Below are 20,756 nucleotides of genomic sequence, written 5' to 3'. Positions count from 1 at the left end.
GTAATGGTTCATGATGTTCAGATGCAAAGAGATTTTTTTCCAAGCAGGAAGAGGGCTTTGCCTGTGGGCCAGGAGGCTATTTTTGGTCTGCCCTCTTAGCCAGTTGGTACTGGGTGTAGACGGTGTATTTTCCCCTACCCCCACCCCCCCCCCCGCCCCCCGCCTCATTTCCATCCAGTGTGTCATATTTCTCTCCCTTCTCTCCACTCCTTCCCTCACTAACGTTTGTCTGTTTTGGGGGGATCTTCTCCTTTCCTGATGTGTCTTTCTCCACGCAGAGGAAAAGAAACAAAACACTGAGTTCTCATCCCTCCCTTTCACATGATAAAGGCAGAAATAAGATGAATCCTGTCTCCCGCCTTTCCTTCCGTCCTTTCTCCTCTAGCACCTCCTCCCCTGTTTTGGAAGTTTCTGGTCCCCTGCAGTGTGAAAGGAGGAGGTGCTCCCTCTGCCTGACTCTGCCTTCCCTTCTCACATCCTCCCAGCCCACTGTGCTCTCTCCACGTGTCACCGACTAGGCCAGTAGCCCCCATGGCTCTTCCTGGCCCAGAGGACCCCAGCATCGCCCTTACATCACTTTTCAGTCCCCCTTCACCTGGCACTTCGAGAGCAAGGGCTTAGCACTGCCAATTGGCGTAGACAGTAGAAGATGGCTTTAAATACATAAATAAAACAATTGTGCTTTTTAACAAAATTTTATTAGGATTAAATCAAATTAGAAAACTTCCTGCTTTGCCATTTGCCATATTTACCCGGAATGACCATGTTATACTTAGCTGAGTAGAAAACAATTTATGTCCCTGGATTCTACTGTTTGGAAAGCAAGAGAATCTGCATAGTGGCGTGCCCAGCACCACCATGGTTCATGTCTAAAGCCAAATAACTGGTCAGCAAAGCCTATGTTACTTCCAAGCTTTGGGCCCCAGGAAGGTGTCATTCCTACCTACCTCCAGGCACAGACTCATCAGAGCCTGGGCACCTGTGACTGGGGTCTGCTTTTTTAGGAGTCTGATATTAACATTTGCATTTCAAGAGAAGCTGTGTTTGAGGTATCTTAATGGCTTAAAAGTTGCGCAGCTAAATTAAAAGCTATTGCGTTGGCCTCCCCGCCATGGCCCATGAGCCGTGCCTTGTAAAAATGCTCCTGATGCTGCGTCCTTGTCTCCTCCGTGTGGTCTCTGCGCATCCTCAGCCCCGATGCTCTCGCTCCTGCCCCTGCACTGCTGTTGAGCTGTGAGAGCTGGAATTGGAGGACAGGTCAGGGTTCCTGTCCCGAATCCTGCTGCGTGCAGAGGAACCTGTGCTAAGGAATCTCATCACTCAGCAGACACAGGGACCTGCCATGGAGCCAGGAAGTGACTCAGATGCAAGCGAGGACAGGAAGGCTGAAACATGGTATGGAGAAGAGGACCCCGCTGTCCCTGGAAGGGGTCCTACCAAGGTGAAGAGTAGCACTGCATTTAGTGCGGAGTACAACAAAGCTGTCACCCACAGCTTCAAGCAACGGGAGGAGCAACTTGAAGTGAATGCGGAGAACCGCGGGTCCCCAGGCGGCGTGGGCTCTGTGAGGCCGTCAACAGTGGTATCAAGCAAGCACTTATGTGGGCAAATATCCGTGGGTCATTTGGAGCGAGTGGGAGCCTAGGTTCTAAACATATAAAACGTCTCACTTCCTGAAGAACCGGGCATTCCCTCCAGCTTAGGAGACACACATTTAAGCTCAGAAACTCTTTTTCTGATTTTTTTTTTTTTTTTTTTTTTGCAGTACGCGGGCCTCTCACTGCCGTGGCCTCTCCCGTTGCGGAGCACAGGCTCCGGATGTGCAGGCTTAGCGGCCATGGCTCACGGGCCCAGCCGCTCCGCGGCATGTGGGATCTTCCCGGACCGGGGCACGAACCCGTGTCCCCTGCATCGGCAGGCGAACTCTCAACCACTGCGCCACCAGGGAAGCCCTCTTTTTCTAATTTTTAAACTCTCCTTAATGAAGGGAATAGAATCCCAAATCTGAGTGAAGGGCCCAGAGAGCTGCACACAGAAAAGAAACACCCTGCAGACACAGCGCATCTGTTTCATCCTCCCAGCAGCTAGACTCCTCCCTCCCTCCCCTCTGCATCCTTCCCACCCCACCCAATTCATTAATAAAAATGGCGCTGTCAAAAACTTAAATGCAGTTGCGTAATATAGAGGGATGATAATAAATTCTCATTTCTGCAGGCACCAGAGGATACACGTGATAAGGTTTTGAATCTCTCCAATTGATGCTCTTCACACATTTTCCAGCCTCTCCTCCACGCAGCCTCATCGGCTTGGCTTGCTCCTCAGTGATCCCTGCATTACCTGTGATTACCTCGGTGCTGTTCACGCCCATTAATTCAGCTGGGACTGACCCGGAGTTTGCTCAAGCTTGAGTCCATAGCCTCCTAGGCCAAGGTCCCCCTCATAAATGTTTTCCTTGCTTGGAGTCTGGGGTGAAGCTTTCTGGTCCAGACCCGGCCTTGCAGGAAGGCTGCAGGGTGAGGTCGCTTGCTCCTGGTAATTCATGGCCAGTTCATCCTGGTTTACAATACATTCTACATCGTCCTCTTTGAGCTGTTCCTGGTTTTGGAAAGAAAGAGAGGTCACTTCCTGATAAAAGCAGCAAACAATAGCAGTCCTACAGTGTTAGAAACTAGGATGTTTGTTTTCCTTTTTTAACTGCCCTGTCTTGTCTCAGCTGACGTTGCTGGTATGGCAGATGTCACGTTTTCCCTCCCTGTGGGTAAGAGAACATGTGCTAATTGAGCACCTCTGTGGATAAGGAAGTTAAAATACAATGCAGTGGATTTTTTTGAATGGATACCTAATCTGGGTGAGAGGAGTTAGGAGTTTGCAGAATCCTGTGACCTCAGAGTACGGAATGATTCTCAATGTAGGTTTTGTAACACTCCTGCCTATCACAAAATTCTTAAAACTCAATGTCTGTTATATTTTCTCTAAAAAGTATATCCTCACAGCATGTTTCTTGGGATGAGGGTCACAGGGCTAAAAAGGGTTGGAAGTTACCATAGCAGATAATAGTGGAAATGAACTAGATCCGGCCACTAAAGTTTTCCTCAGACAGAGCTTCCCTTAAAGAAAGGAATTAAAATCTCAACTCTTCTTCCATTGGTTTTTGGAAGACCACACAAAATTACCTGTAGAATGAACCCTGGCTAGGTGACCTCAGCTCGGTGGTTTCCAACTTTGGCCTGTCTTGGAATCACTTGTTGAAGCACAGATGCTGGGCCCCTGAGACCAGAGTTCTGATGTAGGGCCTGAGAACTTGCAGTTCTAACAAGTTTCCAAGCGATGCTGAGGCTGCCGGTCTGAGGACACACTTTGAGAACCGCTGGCTCAGGCTGTGGCGTCCTGAGCACGTCTGAGATCTGAGACGCGTTTTTCTCTGTTTAGACAAGGGGTCAGCCAGCTGGACAACCTCCAAGGGTGCCACAAACTCCAAGATTCTACTCCTCGCCAATCCCTGACACTCTGATTTACTGATAAGGATTCTAATTGCTTCTCAGCATTTTTGATTCCACCCCCTTGAGCTATAAAGCACAGGCCTGATATTCTAAATCTCAAAACACAGCACTTTGTGAGGGCACATTCCTTCTTTTATAGTTTCTAAATTCATCTTATGGTTAAAAATATTGGTCACAATAAAAAATTTGCATTTTTAAAAAGAAGAATGAGCCCACATTAGCAACAACTGAAAAGAGAAGAGAGATGATTCTTGGTGCCGTGAATTTTAAAAACGCTTCCTCCTCATGCTGGGAAGAAATAGCTCTGAGGTTCCCGGGCTCATCAGTATTCACCATGCCTGTCCCTCTCGGGATATTTACTCACCCCATAGGCCTGAGGACTGGTGAGCAGTCTGGAAATTGGGCCGCACCATTCAGGTAATGTTGTGGTCAGCGGAGGACCAGAGTGGGTTAAAATTGGTTTCAGATATCTGCGAGGCCTGTTAGGGAATACTTGCCAAGAGGAAGCCAGGATTTAGTTTCTTACACAGCACAAACATTTGCATGCCGCGAAAGAGACAGTTATTTTTACATTTAAATCGCCTACTCCCTCATTTAGGAGGTAATTTGGCCCGCAGAAATGGCTGGTTATATTCTTTGCTCCACACACGTTCCCAGCCCTCCTCGTGGTCTTTAATGATGGAGAAATGGCGCCTCGACCTGAATGACTTGAATAGCAGCATACGAGACTGTGTTTTCCTAAAACCGCACACACATCTTAAACCAGAGGTAATTGTCACAAAGAAGCAAGAGGTATTTCATAAAACGTTCACTCATTCTAGGACTGGGTAGTGAACAGAGATTGTTTACCAAAATACTTTATTTTCACTATTCAACACAGTCACTTTATACTTCATACATCAATGCATCTCCATACGAAATAATGTAAATAAGCTGGGTTTATTTTACTGTCTAGCACCTGTCTTTCCCCCCTCTTCATCCCAAAGTGCTCTAACAAGTTAAAAGTAAAACCTGTTCATCTAAAGCCGTTATGCTTCCCTCCAATCCAAATCCCTAGAGGCTGCCTCAGGTCGCCTTATTTATTTATTTATTTTCCTCCAAGAAAAGTAGTGAAATTATTTCACCATTCTATCAGAAACAGCTTTTAAGCTTTGTATTATTTCCTCTTCTGGAGAATAGGTCACCTCATCAACTTTCTGAAATGCTCTAATAAATAGGGAAAGGGAAAACAAAATGGAAGGCAGTTACCATCGGCTTGTGAGGATGTACAGTCACCCCCAGGCACTGAAGACAAGAGGGAATCTAGGCGATGGCTCTACTGCAGCCCACCCACAGCTGGACGGTGACAACATTCTGTCATGCCTGGGATGCTCTGAGAGTGTGGGACAGAGGGAGGATGCAGCCCACATGGGCCGGGAATCTGGTTGCCTCTGGCTTCAAATCACTCACCACCACAGTGGGGACAAAGCAGGTGAGGTTCATGAACACAGCCTAGTTATGGCGTGAGGAGAGCGACTGAAAAGATGCTTAAGAGGGTCTGTAATTGCAACTGCGAATAGAAAACTTGACGACTCTTTTCAGATGAGCAGCTGTTGTGCTCAGTTAAGGACCGGGAAGATATTAAAGCTCAGAGCCTGGCATTCTCTGCAACATCGTGTAAATCTATCTACAACTCTGGAAAGTCCTTGATGATTTGCCATTAATTTTTATTACAGAGTGTTATTACCTTCATTTTATGGATGAAAGAATTGAAGCCTAGAGATATGATGATTTTAAATAATCCGGAGGCTCCCTTTGCTATTTGAATCCACCACTGTCATCCCCTAGTGAAAGGTAATTTATCAGAGCACAATCGTGCATGTGACCAGCTGGTTCTCTAGAGAGAAAAGCTTGCAGACAGCACCCCTGCTGGTGAGCTGCAGACCCTCTCAGGCAGGGGGCATGTGGTCTTACTAGGTTTTATGGTGTGCATAGGTCAGGGAAATTTTTTTTTTTTTTTTTTTTTTTTAGGGAGGTGAGGTGGACGATATATATATATATATATATATATATATATATATATATATATATTATACAACTGAAGTATAAATCAAAGAAAATCCAGCCAATTTTATTTCCAGATGGAAAAGTGACAGCAAGTAAGCAACATTTTTAGCAATGTTGTGTAAATAAAAGTGAGGTCTGTTGTTTAAGAGAGGCCTGGGCAACTTCCATTGTTTGAGGTTCTCAATATCATGAAAAATCACAATGCCAAAATCATGCTACAAAAGGAAAACACAAATTTAAACTTGCACAAGGCACATTTTCTTCTTTTCATCCTGATGAGGTATCTCTTCAACTTTATGTGTCTTGTTATTGGAGCTAACACTTAATGACTTCCTTTGTAGCTTTCTGTGACTGTGAGGCCTGGACCAAATGGGCTACCATCTGGCCCCTCTGGACAAGCTCTGGGATTTTCGACTCAGAAGACTTGGGCACAGCTGCCAGCTCTGCCCCTTCACCGACTCTATGACCTGTGGTCTAGTGATTGACCCCTGTGAGCCTCAAGCGTTGCCATGGATATTAACTGAAATAACATGGAAAAGAGGTGTTACACTTTCACATGCCATTCAAATGCTATTTTATTTAAAAACATTATTTTCTAAGCAATACTTTCTGGAGACAGTGGTGTGTCAATTATTGTGCAAATAACAGAGAGGAAATGATATGAGGGTAGAGGTGAGAGAGCGGCACTCCTGGCATTTGCTGCGGCATTGGGAGTCGCAGGCTAGTTAGTGGTTGGAAGATTTGAGCTGCTCCTACACCAAAAATAGCTATTTGGGTTAAACATTGTTGTATGGGGGGGCTGGCGTCAGGTAGTAGGTGAGAGGTGGGAGAATTTGCTGACATAAGACTCTTCTAGGAAACTCATGATGCCATTCTGGCTGTGCTGGAGTCTCAGTAGCGGCAAGTCAAAGGAAGGACACATACACCGCGTGGCAAAAGTGAACGGAACATGTAAGCACCATCCGCAGACACGAAAGATGTGGACCAGAGTCTACGTTCTCCAACGTCTTGGTTTGCCCAATGCTTGCCATATATAATGTGCTCAGTGGATGTTTGTTGAATTTATAGTTTAGGAAAATATTCATGGGTATTATGAGTGATGGAGGTGGATTCTGGGTAACTGTGTCAAGGGAAGAATGAAGGGAGCAGATTACAGCCAACAAATGAGGATTTCCTGAGGATAAAAGCCTAAGGAAGGTCAAGTCAGAGATGGATCTCTTGGGCCTAGGTTATTAGAGAAAGGGGACCATGTGGTAACGGCATAAAATAAAGTGGTTAGAAAACAACTTTGTGCTTCACTCATTCAATCATTCATTTGTTCCTTCATATACTCACACGTTTTTATGTTATGCACTAAACTACTGAAGTACCCACACAAGGAAATTAACAATTACATTACAGAATGGAAAGCTCCCTTGTCTCTAGACGGTGGTCTTCTTGAGGGCAGGGCTGTCCCCTTCAGCTGGATACAATGCTCGGCACATTTTAGATGTTCAAGAAATAGTTGTTGAATTAATGATGAAAACAGGCTCAAAGAGAGGAAAAGAATTTCTCAGTGGAACACAGCCAGTTAGTTATTGGCAGAGCTGGGCCTGAGACCCCAGACATTTCCACCACATTGGGCACCTTCCTGCTGGTATAGAGAAACTGAGTAACAAGTCTCATCTAATTGGATAACTTATTTGGAATTGGGGACTCAGTGACTTTCTGAGTTCTTCATTGCTGAGCAGTATCTGGAAAGTGGCTGGATCTCCAGGATTACCTGAATTATTAAAAAGTAAAAAAACTCTTTTGATCTACAGGAAACCCCAACTGCCGATTTTGCAAAATGTGTTATTTTTCTTATCAGGTTCTAGTATATGTTCGGAGAGAGAGAGATTCCCCATTGGGTATTTCTGGTACAGCTAGTTTTGCTTTTCTAATAAGCTTGAAATGCATTGAGATGAAATGTTAAGCTCTGGGGGGGGAAAAGAAAACAATGACTTTTCTCATCTTTAAAGGGCATAAGTTTGGGAAGAGCAGTCTGTTTCAGGAGATGTAAGTAAAAGCTGGAACCCTACCTGGAATTTAACATGTGTGAAATAGGAAAGACAATTAACTCAGGCCAAAGGAGAAAATGCATCTGCTATCAGCAGGTCCAGAGCTAAATTTGGTGCTTAACTGAACCAACATCCAAAATAGTGGTGACATTGATTTCTCTCTTTTGTTAGTTTCTGTTTTGATTATTCTAAGTCCTCATGTTTTGTCCCTTGTAAGTTGCCAAAACCAATGGGTGCACAGCTTGCTCCTGCCTATGCCTCTCATAACACGGTCCTACATAGATTGGTCAGATGCAGAAACCCCAAGCAAAGATCCAGCTCCACAAAAAAATCTGCCCCTTTGAAGGGAGTAAGCCCCATTGCCCTGTACTATGGACTGAAAGTTTGTGTTCTCCCAAAATTCACATGTTGAAGCCCTGACCCCCACTGTGATGGTATTTGGAGATGGCACCTTTGGAAGGTAATTAGGGTTAGATGAGATCACGAGGGTGGGGCCTTCCTGAGGGGATTAGTGTCCTTATAAGAAGAGAATCCAGAGAGTTTGCTCTCCCTCTCTCCACATGTCCACAAAGGGGTCATGTGAACACACAGTGAGGTAGTGCCTGTTTGCAAGCCTGGAAGAGAGTTCTCACTAGAACCTGACCGTGCTGGCACCCTAAGCTCAGACTTCCAGTCCCCAGAACCGTGATAAAATAAGTTTCTGTTGTTTAAGCCAGCATTTTATGGTATTTTGTTATGGCAGCCTGAGAAGACTAACATGCCCCTGTTTCTGGACTTCTTGAAAAGTCTTTGATTTCAGAACCCTGAAGAGCTATGTTCTATCTTGGCTTTCTCTAAACATGCCTCATCGTGAAGACCATCTTGGCATTTGTTAAAAATTCAGATGTCCAAATCTTGCCCTGGAGATTTTGATTTGGCAGGTCTGGGAAGTTGCCCGGGACTCTGAATTTTCAATGGCCCAGGCAACTGATGATCAGGCAAGTATGGAACACAGTGGTCTCTCTCCAGAGTATTGCCCTCCATATGAGATTTAGATCTTAAATAGGAAGAAAAAGAACATGGCCTCTTATGTCCATAAAGCCATCATTTTTAGGGTGAGCATAGGTATAAGATAAGCCCATTTTGCCCAGAACCCAGACCTGACTAAAGCCAATTGTTTCAACTTGTCCCTGGGGGATGGGTCAGCAACTTGGCTCAACAAGATACAGTCTTGATGATGTTACACCTGAGAGTGGAATAATGAAGCATTGCATCTTGGCTTGAGTAGGAAGACTTTGTGCCTATTGGGAGCATTTGCATGTGTTTGTATGTATAAGCTTGATAAATGGTCTTGTTATCAGGAAAAAATTCTTGTTAATTCAGAGGTGTGTAGAGAAGGAAAGCACATTTATCTTTTTAGGAATACACCCTGCATCTTTTTATTTATAAGACATTTCTCTATACCTTATTTTCTCTTTACAACTGTAGGTGGGTATTATAGTCCCATTTTAAAGATCAAGAAATGTGTAATCAGATGGCTTTTCGATTCTCTTCTAAACTATCTTTAGCTCCCTTTCCAGAGCGCATTTAACTTCCAGGGCTGACTTGCTACCAGAGATGGTCAGGGATCAATGGCAGGTGAGTAGGGAAGGGTAAGTGCATCCAGAGTGGGAGCTGACCTTGCCCTCCAAGCCCATATGTTACTGCAGGAAACCAGGTCCCATTTGCTATGGACTTGCTGAGTCCCCACACTGGTATTTACTCAGCATCCATGAACAGAACAAGTAGAGGATAGCCCCAAATTGTACACACCCCATCATTCTTTGATTCCAATATACAAATCACACCCTTTATGCTTTATTTCACAGGAAATGTGGGCTAATAAGTTGAATTGAGTGTGTTCTCCTTCTTCCTTAGGATATGTTGGATTCTGTAATTTGACACACTGTCTTGCCATCTTGTTTAAGTATGTGATGAAAAATTTTGCTGAGGTGTATTTGGGGTTCAGGTTGGAGGAAGACTTTAAGAGTCCAACCAAAAGCCCTCTTCTTTAAGCTGTTTTATCACTCTGTTCTCTCTACCTTGAGGGAGGACTTCCCATTCTGCACTGGCACACACAGAGAACGTAGAGGTGTGGTCCTGTCTTTGCAGCAGCCACTCTATTTCAAGAACAAGCTATCAAGAATATACAATGGAATATTACTCAGCCATAAAAAAGTACGAAATTGCATCATTTGTAGTGATGTGGAAGAATCTAGAGTCTGGTATACAGAGTGAAGTAAGTCGGAAAGAGAAAAACAAATATCGTATATTAACGCATACATATGGAATCTAGAAAAATGGTACTGATGAACATATTTGCAGGCCAGAAAAGAGACACAGGTGTAGAGAACGGACTTGTGGACACAGGGGGAAAGGGGAGGATGGGACGAAGTGAGAGAGTAGCACTGACATATATACACTACCATTTGTAAAATAGATAGCTAGTGGGAAGCTGTTGTATAGCACAGGGAGCTCAGCTTGGTGCTTTGTGATGACCTAGAGGGGTGGGACGGGGGGGGTGGCAGGGAGGCTCAAGAGGGAGGGGATATATATATACACATAGCTGATTCACTTCGTTCTACAGCAGAAACTAATACAACATGGTAAAGCAATTATACTTCAATTTAGAAAAAAAAAGAAAAAAAAAGAAAAACAAGGAAAAGGCAGAAACCCGCTATTCACATACAAGGGTGAACATGTGTTCCTTTTTGGTTGACTATCCTAACCTTTACCATTTTAAAGGAAATTGCCCTGGACAAGTGCTAGGGCAGAAAGGAAGCCCGAATAAACACCCTGAGGGGTAAGCAGAACTGTCTGGAATAAGATAGCAAGGAGTGACTGCAAGCCCCTTCAGCCTGGTCTCTGAGCTCTGCTACTCACATGTCTGTTTGGAGAATGGCTCTCCCTTCAAGGCCAGGCTGGTTTGTCCCTTCCTCCCAATAGCCATCTTAGATCTGCCACGCTGAACTGCTTCAGCTCCATGGCAGATCCAGAGCAACATGTATAATACATACCTGCCTGACAGCATTTATCACATTGTCTTAAAGCTGATTGTTTACATCTCCATCTTCCTCTTTAGACTCTAAGCTCCTTGAGGGAGCTTATAAAATAAAATCTTTTTATTGTAAAATGAAAAAGTGATACATCAAACATCATAAATCTAATGTGTATCTTAATGGATCATTATAAGGCATGGAAACCTTCCAGATTCCAGGAAACGGAACTATGTCGCCTACCCTTGAAGCCCTTTTCAGGTGTCTCATCCTAATCAAAACTTCTTCCTCTCTCCAAAAGTAACTACTATCCTGATTTTTATACAAGTCACTTCCTTGAGTTTTTAATTACAGTTTTGTCACTTAAATATACATTCTGGCACACTACAGTTTGGTCTTGCCTATTTTTAAAGATGTGTTATGTCTTTTAATCTATAGATTCCTCTTCCACCCTTTTCTTTATAATTTATTTGCTGAAGAACCTGGGCCATTGGACCTGTGGAGTTTCCCATGGTCTGAATTGCTGATTGCAAACTCATGTGCAGCCCAGCATGTTCCTCTGCCCTTCGTATCTCCTGCAAATGGCCAGTTGGATCCAGAGACTGGATCAGATTCAGGCTTTATTCTACCCCTTCTGCAAGACTAAAGAAGGCACATCATATCTGGTTGTCTCTCTTTGTGTGATTTTAGCAGCCACTGATGTGTAATAACTATATCTATTTGCTCACTGGGGTGTGCAAACAGTGAAATTCTAATTTTATCTTTTTATTATTTTATTAGGTAGAATACTTTTATAAAGAGACACTTTTCATTTGTCCTATTGGGATATTGAGTGGAATAGTCAATACAGGAAAGGCAAGATAAATGTTTGATTTATTCCCTCTATTTACTAGTTTTCCAGATAATGATTGGTTATGACCCTCTGAAAATGACTGATTCTTTGTTTAAATATCACCATAAAGTAATGGTGAATTTAAATGAATTTGATTGCAATTTTTATCACTGTTGAAGCTCAAACTGAAGCTCTTTTGTCAATGGGAATCTTCAGATTGGCCTCTGAGTCCTATTGACATGATGCCAGTATCTTTGATAGCTTCCTTGTCATCTGCATGGCAAGTTGTAGGTTCATCTTATACATTTCTGTTTCAGACCTCAAAGAAGCTATTTCTCCAAACTTCTCTGAGTTTTTTTTCCAGTGAGAAAGGGTACTTTAACAGCACAACCTGGGCACCAAAGGTTGCAATATAAAATGGGGTGCTGGCAAATGTATAACAACTGACTCGTAAAAAAAGGGCAGATTTGTAGCATTTCCTAATTTTCATGGTGTAAATACTCCCATTATGGCTGATTCCAATATACCAACATGGAGTCATTAAATGTGGAGTTGGGACAAATGTGTACAATCTGTTCTTACCAGCTCTTGTAAACCAGCTTCACCACACCACTGATTATATATCTCATGAGTTCCTATGGATACTTCCAATTCAAGTTCAAGAACTTCTGATTCTCAGGGACATAGGGGATGATAGAATTAGAATACTCCACAATGACTCATTTGTTTTATCCGTAGTATTATACTTACAGTAGTCTCATAATCATAATATACTACCACTGTAATAATTACATCATATATTAAAAATGTTTGCTTATCCTTCCTCCATTCTAACTTCTCATTAAAAAAAGAAAATCTATAGTAGAACTATTCATAGTTGTACTATATTTACATTGTCAGAATATATAACCATTACATTTTATACTCTCTCTCAGCCCTCATGTAATCTTAGCACTACAGGTAACTGTACATTTAATGTTCACCTTCAGGCCTTATGTCAATGTCTTTCTAGTCATTTTGATTCTTTGAAGCTTGTTCTTTAGTAGATTCCTTAGGAAGGACTCATGGAAACATTTGCTGAGTTCTCGAATATTGATAAGAGTTAGTGCCCTTTATATATTGAAACTGTTTTTCTGGAAATAAAATTGTTGGCTTATACTTTCTTTATTTGATTACTTAAATATGTTTCTATTTTCTTTTAACATAAGGAGTTGCTCCTGAAAAGTCTAATGAAAATATAATTTTCTCTCCCTTATAAATCACTTTTTTTTTCTCTAAATGTCTGAAGGACTTTTTAAAATTTTTCATTGATTTCACTAATTTTTTTCTGATGTTTGCTGTTCCTAGTTGATAGTCTCAGGTACATGGTGTGCTCTTTCAATGTGGAGTTCCCAATGTGTTAAATGTGTGTGTTGTATTTCAGGGAAGTTCTCTTGAGCTAGGACTTGTTCTGTTTCCTTGCTTTGCTCTTTTTTCAGGGATTCCTGTTTTCTAGATGTTCAATCTCCTGTGCCTATCTTCAATATTTGTCACTTTCTCTTGAATCTTTTTAATCATTTTCTTCATTTATTTTTGACTTAAAAACTTCTCTTTCTTTTCACTTGCATTTTCTCTTAAGGTATTATCCATTGTGTTTATTTGCTTTTGTAGTCTTTCTAATTTACTATTCATTTCTGAAATAATTTTAAAAAAATTTTAAATTGTTTCCAGAGCTTTTTTCTAATTTTGATTTATTTCGTTCTTTCATAGCTCATATCATTTTTTTTTTTTTGGTTTGATTTTTTTTTTTTTTTTTTGCAGCACGCGGGCCTCTCACTGTTGTGGTCTCTCCCATTGCGGAGCACTGGCTCCGGAGACGCAGGCCCAGCGGCCATGGCTCACAGGCCCAGCTGCTCCGTGGCATGTGGGATCCTCCCGGACCAGGGCACGAACCCGCGTCCCCTGCATCGGCAGGCGGACTCTCAACCACTGCGCCACCAGGGAAGCCTCTCGTATCATTTTTTTAAGGTCTTTTAACTTGCTTTAATATAGCATGTTATAGTTTTGATTTATTTATGGGCACATCTTTCTGGCATGTTTTCATTATTTGTAGAGATGTTATTCTGCTCCTCATCTTCTTATTTGTTTTTTTTTCCTTATAATAAGTCTCTATGGGATTTGACTTCTATTCTTTTCTGTTGTTCGTTCTTATGTAAAATTAGTTTTCCTAAAGTTATAGAATAAGGTAGGGTTCAGGAAAGCTGTTCTGACTTCACAGGGTTCCCTCTTCTGTTGTTTTTATATAGTGGTAAACATGGTGGCTTGCATTCTGAGATTTCCTGCCCTGTTTCCTGTGCCTACCACACTTCCCCCCACCCCCAACTGATCTGGACCTTGTCTTTCCTTTATCACTATTGTCTCTATGCAGCTCAATTTTAACTCCACTCCAAGGTCATTTCTCCTGAGTGTAGGGCCTGACCTTGAAGGGAGACTTCTGAAAAAATGCCCGTGTGCTCATCACTCGTGTACAATTTTGAGAGCTCTCAGGGGTCTCGACAGCCCATTCAGTCCTTATTCCTGGGACCTTCCACTTATTCCTCTTAGAGAAAACTACATCCCCCACTCCCTGCCCCAACACCAGGTTTAGGGATGTTTATCAAATTGGTCCAACTACACTTTCCAGGAAATACTATTGGCCATTCAGTTCTCCTGATTTCAGATGTTACCTCAGATGTTACCCTATTGCTTCCTTTTTCCTCCTGAATGGACACTTGTACTATTGGTAGTTTGTTTCCCTTCACTTTTAATTTGGAGTTTGTGAGAACACTTGCCCCTAGTTTTGCTGTAAATGTGTCCATGGATTTTGGTTTTGTTACCTAATTGTTCTGCCTATTTTTTTTTTAAACTTAAAATTTTTTTTACTTACTTTTTAAAATTGTTCTGCCTATTTTTTTTTTTTTTTTTTATTGCAGTACACGGGCCTCTCTCTCATTGTTGTGACCTCTCCCATTGCGGAGCACAGGCTCCGGACGTGCAGGCTCAGTGGTCATGGCTCACGGGCCCAGCCGCTCTGCAGCACGTGGGATCTTCCCAGACTGGGGCACGAACCCGTGTCCCCTGCATCGGCAGGCGGACTCTCAACTACTGCACCACCAGGGAAGCCGTGTTCTGCCTATTTTTATGTAGGGATTTGGAGAGATTGAGAGACTGCTGTTGATGCCACTGCCATCTTCCCAGAATCCTCCAGGACTGAATTTTATTTGATCTTCTATCTTTGGTGATTAGTATCCAGCACATTACTAATGAATGGGGATGTGGTCTAGTTAGATTTGTAAATTGTGCTCTGTCTGAACTGCCTAAGCTAACTGGGGACTGTCCATAATTCAACCAATGTGGCTTAGATTTATCGATATGGACTTCCTATGTCCCAGCCAGATGAGCTGATGGTACCTGGAGCCATGATTCCCAACCTTCCCTGGCCTTGGACTGGCATCTCTGAAAGAATGCCTGTGCTCTTCATTTGCGTAAAATTTCATGTGACATTTCAGAGAGTTCCCAGATGCCTTGAAATGCATCCATGTTCCCCTAGAGGTCCTGAGCTAGGAAACTCTGGTGATTAAGTATTAAGGACAAGGGCCAACTAAAGGCCGATAAAATGATGTGCTTGCTATCTTATTTGTACCGGGAGTTGGTTTTATCAGCGATATCTATAGGATCTAACTATCAAATGTTAATTCTGTTGGGCTTCTCGGTTCCAGATAGACAATCCAGGGACGGAGAAAGGGCAGTGGAGTTTGCTGAAAGGTTAAAGGAAAGAAGACAGTTGTAGGATACCAAAGCAGCCAGTGTAAGTAGGGCAAGTGGACAGGAGATAAACAGGGGGAAATATTGGAATCATGAAGCTGGAGGAAAACTGAGAGTTCATCTGATCGCCTTGGATCTAAATACAAAAGAAAGTCTAAACCTGGGTTTTTTCCAAGTGTGGTCACCTGCTCATCTGCGTCAGAATCATTGTTGCTTCTTAAAATGCAGATTTCCAGGCCCTGACCCCCTTAGGTGGGGGCCTAGCAATCTGCATATTAAGAACTCCCTGAAAACCACTGGTCTAAATGATGCAGCACAGAATGGCATCCTGTCTCTTGAAGAACTCTGGATGTGGAGGTACAATATCTATGAGCTGCACAGTGCAATAATAACCATGATGACAATAGTATTACTTTCACTCTTACCACCATTGCTTCTCCTCCTACTACTGTGGCCTTAACATTTTTCCCTTTGGGCACAGGATGGGATCACAGATTTCCAGGAATCTTTGCTGCCTATCAGACGCAGTTAAATCCATTTGCACCATATGGGAGGTTGCATCTGGCTCATTGTTTCGAGAGAAGACAGTTCTGGAGAAGAACGCTGCTGACACTCACATGGAGTGGGTCTTGGCTTTTCGTGGCCTTCTGGTTGTTAGGGGAAGTGCTGCCCCGGACCGGGGCATGAACCCGTGTCCCCTGCATCGGCAGGCGGACTCTCAACCACTGCGCCATACTTTTTTAAGCACAGGTCTGGCCACATAATAAGCACTCGGCAAACATTAGTTAACGTTATTATTATCTTCACTGTGTCCTTTGAGGAGTTGTATGTATTAGAAACATATTCCAAATATCCCCAAGTCAATTTACTCATGAAAACCCCTCCCTGTGCCCCAAGGATTTCCTAATATTTCTTCTGCTGGCTGCTGGAGCCCAGAGGAAGGTACTGCAAAGTTTCTCTCAGAAGATTCCCTTCTGTTCTTGGAGCTGTGCCCCACGTGTTGGTGCCCAGGGAGGATCTGCTCACTGTTTCATGTCAGCAGGGTTTCAGTGGAGCACTTACATTCCAAGGCTCCTGACACAGGAACGACCTGTCTCCACGGGAGTGAGGCAGTCGCTCAGAAGGGGGGTGTTTTCATGTTGGGCATCGGGTTTTTAAGGTCGCCCTAGAGCAGCCCTTTCTCATCATTGTATTTGTTTCTCTGGGCTCTGGTTGTCCTTGAGGCCAATCCAACTTTCCTATACTCTGAAGACACTGTCTCTTCCTGGCCATTTATCGAACTCCTTACTATTGAGAAAGACAAATCTCTGTCGCTCTGTCTCTCTCTCACACATACACACACACACACACACACACACACCAGCAACGCTGACTGCTGTAACCCACTGAGCCAGTTACGCATATGGGAATCAGGGTATGTGACACTGGGTTATTTGAAGCCATGGAATGAAGCCCCATTCAGGACACATTAGAAACTCCTTTTCCTTTGACTGAGAGGACATAAGAGGAGAGCCCTTTGTTGTTACAGGGTCACAAGTCATAAATAATCTCATTCTGCTCTCCAGGCACATTTTTCTCTCAGATGCAGTCACTTTCACACTTTTTTCCTCCTCTAACCCCTACCTGGAAATACATTTTATAATTGCTTCTCAGTACGTGTCCTAACATCTGCCGAGTCATCAAAGTAAAAATACTGCTGTGATGCACTTGGGTCTATTCCTATTTTTATTCTCTGTCCTATTCTCCATCCTATCCTATCCTACCCTATCCTATCCTACCCTACCCTATCCTATCCTATCCCATCCCATTCAGTCTGTCTTCTATATATCTTTCTCCTGAGCATTGCTAGGATTCACCAATATCCAGGTCTCCTCGTCTTTCAGGTACATCAGCATCTTTGAAGAAGTTGCCTCGGCTTCCTTGAAGTAGGTGGGGCTATATCACTCATTCTGGCCCATGTGCTGTGGTCACGGTGACTAGTGTCACTTCTACGCTGAAACATCGGAAGCCAGCAAACCTCCAGCTCACTCTTTCCCTGGTACAGTGATCCCAGGAGGCCTCAGGTTGAGGTGGTGGAGCCACAGATCAAAGCTGCCTGCATCACTGAGTTGCCTCATGGAGGTCTGTTGCCCTAGAGGGTCACCTGCATCCTTAGCAGCCTTTAAGTAAGAGAGAAATAAACATGTTTGTTGGGCCACTGAGATTTGGGAAGTGTTTGTCACCACGGGATAGTCTATCCTATTTTAATATGGTATTCTCGTGTATTTCTTTCTTTCTTTTTTTTAAGAAATGCTGGTCCTGGGTTACTGAAACGATTCCATGACCCACTATGGGTAGCCTCCTACAATTTGCAAATCTTTTTTTCAAAGCATCTGCCACATCGACAGCCCCAAAGTTTAGGTAGAGAGAGAACGCCACAGAGGAGGGCAAGCACGTACCAGTACCGTCTCTCTTCAGGGTTCCAAATACGGGGGATTGGTTGGCTTAAGGACTACTTGGTTGTGTGACGTGGGACCTAGAGAGTTAGGTTACAATAGTTTTGGTGGGGAGGCACCAGGGACTAGTTCCAAAGGTGACTGAGTAGTGCATTTACCCTTTCTGTGGGACATTTTTTTGCCTTTTGGATGTACGTGGATCCAGATTCATGCCTCATATATATTGCATTTTATCAATAGTCCTATGTGCGCTGAGAACCCAAATAAGCAGTGTATCCCGCTTATTATTAAAAGAACTTGGAGTACAATCGCATGACTGCTACTACTGTACTGGCAAGTGGTGAGATCAGAGGCCTCCATCATGGCTGTGTCCTTGACTAGATACTTGAATTTCATCATCCTCTGTTGATCCTACTTACTCTCCCAACCCTATTCCCCATACTTTTCCACAATCCTTACTTTCTGATAAATGTAGTTGGGCACTGATTCCTGTTTACGTATCACTGTCTCTCTGGGCCTTTGCATATGCCGTTCCCTCCATTTAAACAGCTTTTCTTTTCACCTTGGCACTTGGAAATCCTACATCCTTTCAGACACAGCTCAATTGTCACCGTCTCTGAAATCCCATTGATCTTTTATTTACTCCTCTTCTAGGACTTACCACTCTCTACCTTATGATGATTAAAGTTCAATTCTCCTCCCGCCATCCTACCTTGAGCCAGAGCTGCTCTCTTTTAGCTTTTTTGTCTTGGGATTCCTCATAAAATTCCATCCAAATAAAAGGCTGCCCATGGACAACAATAACCACAACACATACCCTAAAGTTAGAAAATCCACTGACTTAAAAAAATAAGGTTGAGGGACTTCCCTGGTGGCACGGTGGTTAAGAATCCACCTGCCAATGCGGGGGATACGGGTTTGAGCCCTGGTCCAGGAAGATCCCATGTACCGCGGAGCAACTAAGCCCGTGCACCACAACTACTGAGCCTGCGCTCTAGAGCCCGCACGCCACAACTACTGAGCCCGCGTGCTGCAACTACTCAAGCCTGCGCGCCTAGAGCCCGCGCTCTGCAACAAGAGAAGCCACTGCAATGAGAAGCCTGCGCACCACAACAAAAGAGTAGACCCCGCCCTCCACAACTAGAGAAAGCCCGTGTGTGGCAATGGAAGACCCAACGCAGCCAAAATAATAATAATAATAATAATAATAAATTTAAAAAAAAAACAAGGTTGATTTACTAAGACATGGAAGGCCTTTGTAGGCTACTCACTGTTCCCATATTTACCAAATACTATACAGACTTTTATCTTTGCATGCTCTGTTTCTTTTACAAGGAACGTCCTTCCTCAATATCTTTGGGGGAGGCCCATTTATTCTTTAAAGCCTATGGGATCATTGCTTTTTGCCTATCCAATATCCAGTCTCCCTTTCTCCCTTATGATAGCAAGAGGTTCTATTTCCTCAGCAGATTAGGTGTCCAATGACATTGAAGAAGTTTGTTGGGTAGAATTTCTAGAGAAACTCTGCAAAGAGAGCTTCAATTTTGTCCTTTTTCCTTTCTTGCCCGGCACTTGTATGCGCTGTCTGAAGCTCCAGCAGCCATTTTGGAACCATAAGATAAACTTGAGGATAGAATCTGTATACTAAGGATGGTAGAGGAGAAAGATAGGAGGACCATAGAAATACTGATGACATCATAGAACTCTGTTACCAGCTGTGGACTGTTTAATGCTGGACTTCTTTTACATGAGATGAAACCTCTATTTTGATTAAGCTATATTTTTTTGGATTTTTGTTATATGCAGCAAAACATAATCCTAATGGATATACCACTCAAATTCTTCTTTATCACCATCCCTGTATCCTAACTAGGGAATTTTTTTTACTGGGGCTCCCACAGGCCTTCACTCAACTTTCTGAGCATATTTATGTTGATACATAAGAACTATTTGACTATATATCTCCTCCCCTGTAAGACTGTGAGCTCCTTGAGGGAGGAACATTGTCTCATTCCTTTTCGTGTCTGCAGTGCTTAGTGTCCAGTAGCTAGAAATGAGTCCTCTCAATTGATGTTTGTTGAGTTGAATTGAGACTTGAAAAGGATTTCAGGTTTTCTGTTAACTTGCAAATTCTTTGGGAAAGGGTATTATCTGAAACCCAAACCTTATTTGGGATTTAGTTGGCAAGACATAAAATCATGGGAAATGACACTGGACGGGGGCCTTTGGGATGAGGGTGTGAGGGATGAGTAGGGCTGAACTGGCCACAGGAGGAAAGGTGGGAAAAATCACAGCCATGGATTTCAGCCCATCTGGATCTCCCTAGGGCAGCTCTTGTTTGCTGTTATGCTTTTCTGTACACAGAACCTCGCTCCCTGGAGAGCCCTAGAGGAGGCTGCCTGCATTAGGAATGCTTTACCTCATCCCTCCTGCCTCTCTGAGAGGCAAAGCTTCTCTCCCGAGACCAGGTATCACAGATAACTGGCTCCTCGGGCATAGCTGCGAGTGCCTCCTGCATGCCCCAGCCCTGTCCCCTTGGTCCTCCCAAACCACTTTGGAAGGGTCTGTCACTCTTGAGTTGCAAGATTAAATGAATGCATGTTTGGATAAGATGCCTTTGGGCCCTAGATCAAAGTCTTACCTACCCGGGCTCTAGACCCCTTTCAGAGCGAGTATAAAACCTGCCCCCCGCCTTTCAGTGAGTTACGGGTGCAGAAGGAGAGAAGTCCTACATATCCACCATATCAACACATCTTCTCAGGAGCAGAGCTCAGGTGGCGTCCTCTGAAACCGGTGCGCTGAGAAAATGGAAAGACGCGCTTTCTATTAAAACCGTTCAAAAATTTTATTGGCGTGGACAAATATGATCTTTTGGCTAAATAAAACCCCTGGGGGGCCAATTAAACATGCCACGTGATATGATTCTTCTCTCCTTGTAAAAATAATAAAAAATGTTTCGGGAGGTTTGCTGTGCTTTTGTGTGTCTGCTTTAATAAACGGTTCCAGGGTCTTTCTGCTGTTGTTGTTAAGTCACAGATCTGGATATAAGCCAAACCAGTGGCAGGAGCTGTCCCGCTTGCCACAGAAAAGGAAGAAAAAGCACCGAG

At 43.4% G+C, this 20,756-nt stretch overlaps 1 protein-coding gene across 12 annotated transcripts in view; it reads right to left on the bottom strand.

Moving 5' to 3' along the window:
* Nucleotides 1-708: 708 nt before the first annotated feature.
* Nucleotides 709-20,756, bottom strand: part of SLC9A9 (solute carrier family 9 member A9) — a 658,568-nt gene continuing 638,520 nt past the window's right edge. For 9 of the 12 annotated variants that reach the window (XM_060149673.1, XM_060149670.1, XM_060149671.1 and 6 more), the window contains 2 exons: nucleotides 3,865-3,970; nucleotides 709-2,595 (listed from right to left, as the gene is read on the bottom strand). In XM_060149673.1, coding sequence (XP_060005656.1) covers nucleotides 2,368-2,595; nucleotides 3,865-3,970 — 334 coding nt within the window. In that variant the 3' untranslated portion in view covers nucleotides 709-2,367. Of the gene's footprint in view, nucleotides 2,596-3,864; nucleotides 5,090-20,756 lie in introns of all 12 variants that reach the window. The other 3 variants (XR_009540645.1, XR_009540648.1, XR_009540646.1) reach the window with 3 other exon arrangements.

Source organism: Lagenorhynchus albirostris, chromosome 5 (assembly GCF_949774975.1).
Source record: "Lagenorhynchus albirostris chromosome 5, mLagAlb1.1, whole genome shotgun sequence".
Classification (NCBI taxonomy): Eukaryota; Metazoa; Chordata; class Mammalia; order Artiodactyla; family Delphinidae; genus Lagenorhynchus; species Lagenorhynchus albirostris.
The sequence above is the reverse complement of the archived record's forward strand: the minus strand, read 5'-3'. Positions and strand labels throughout refer to the sequence as shown.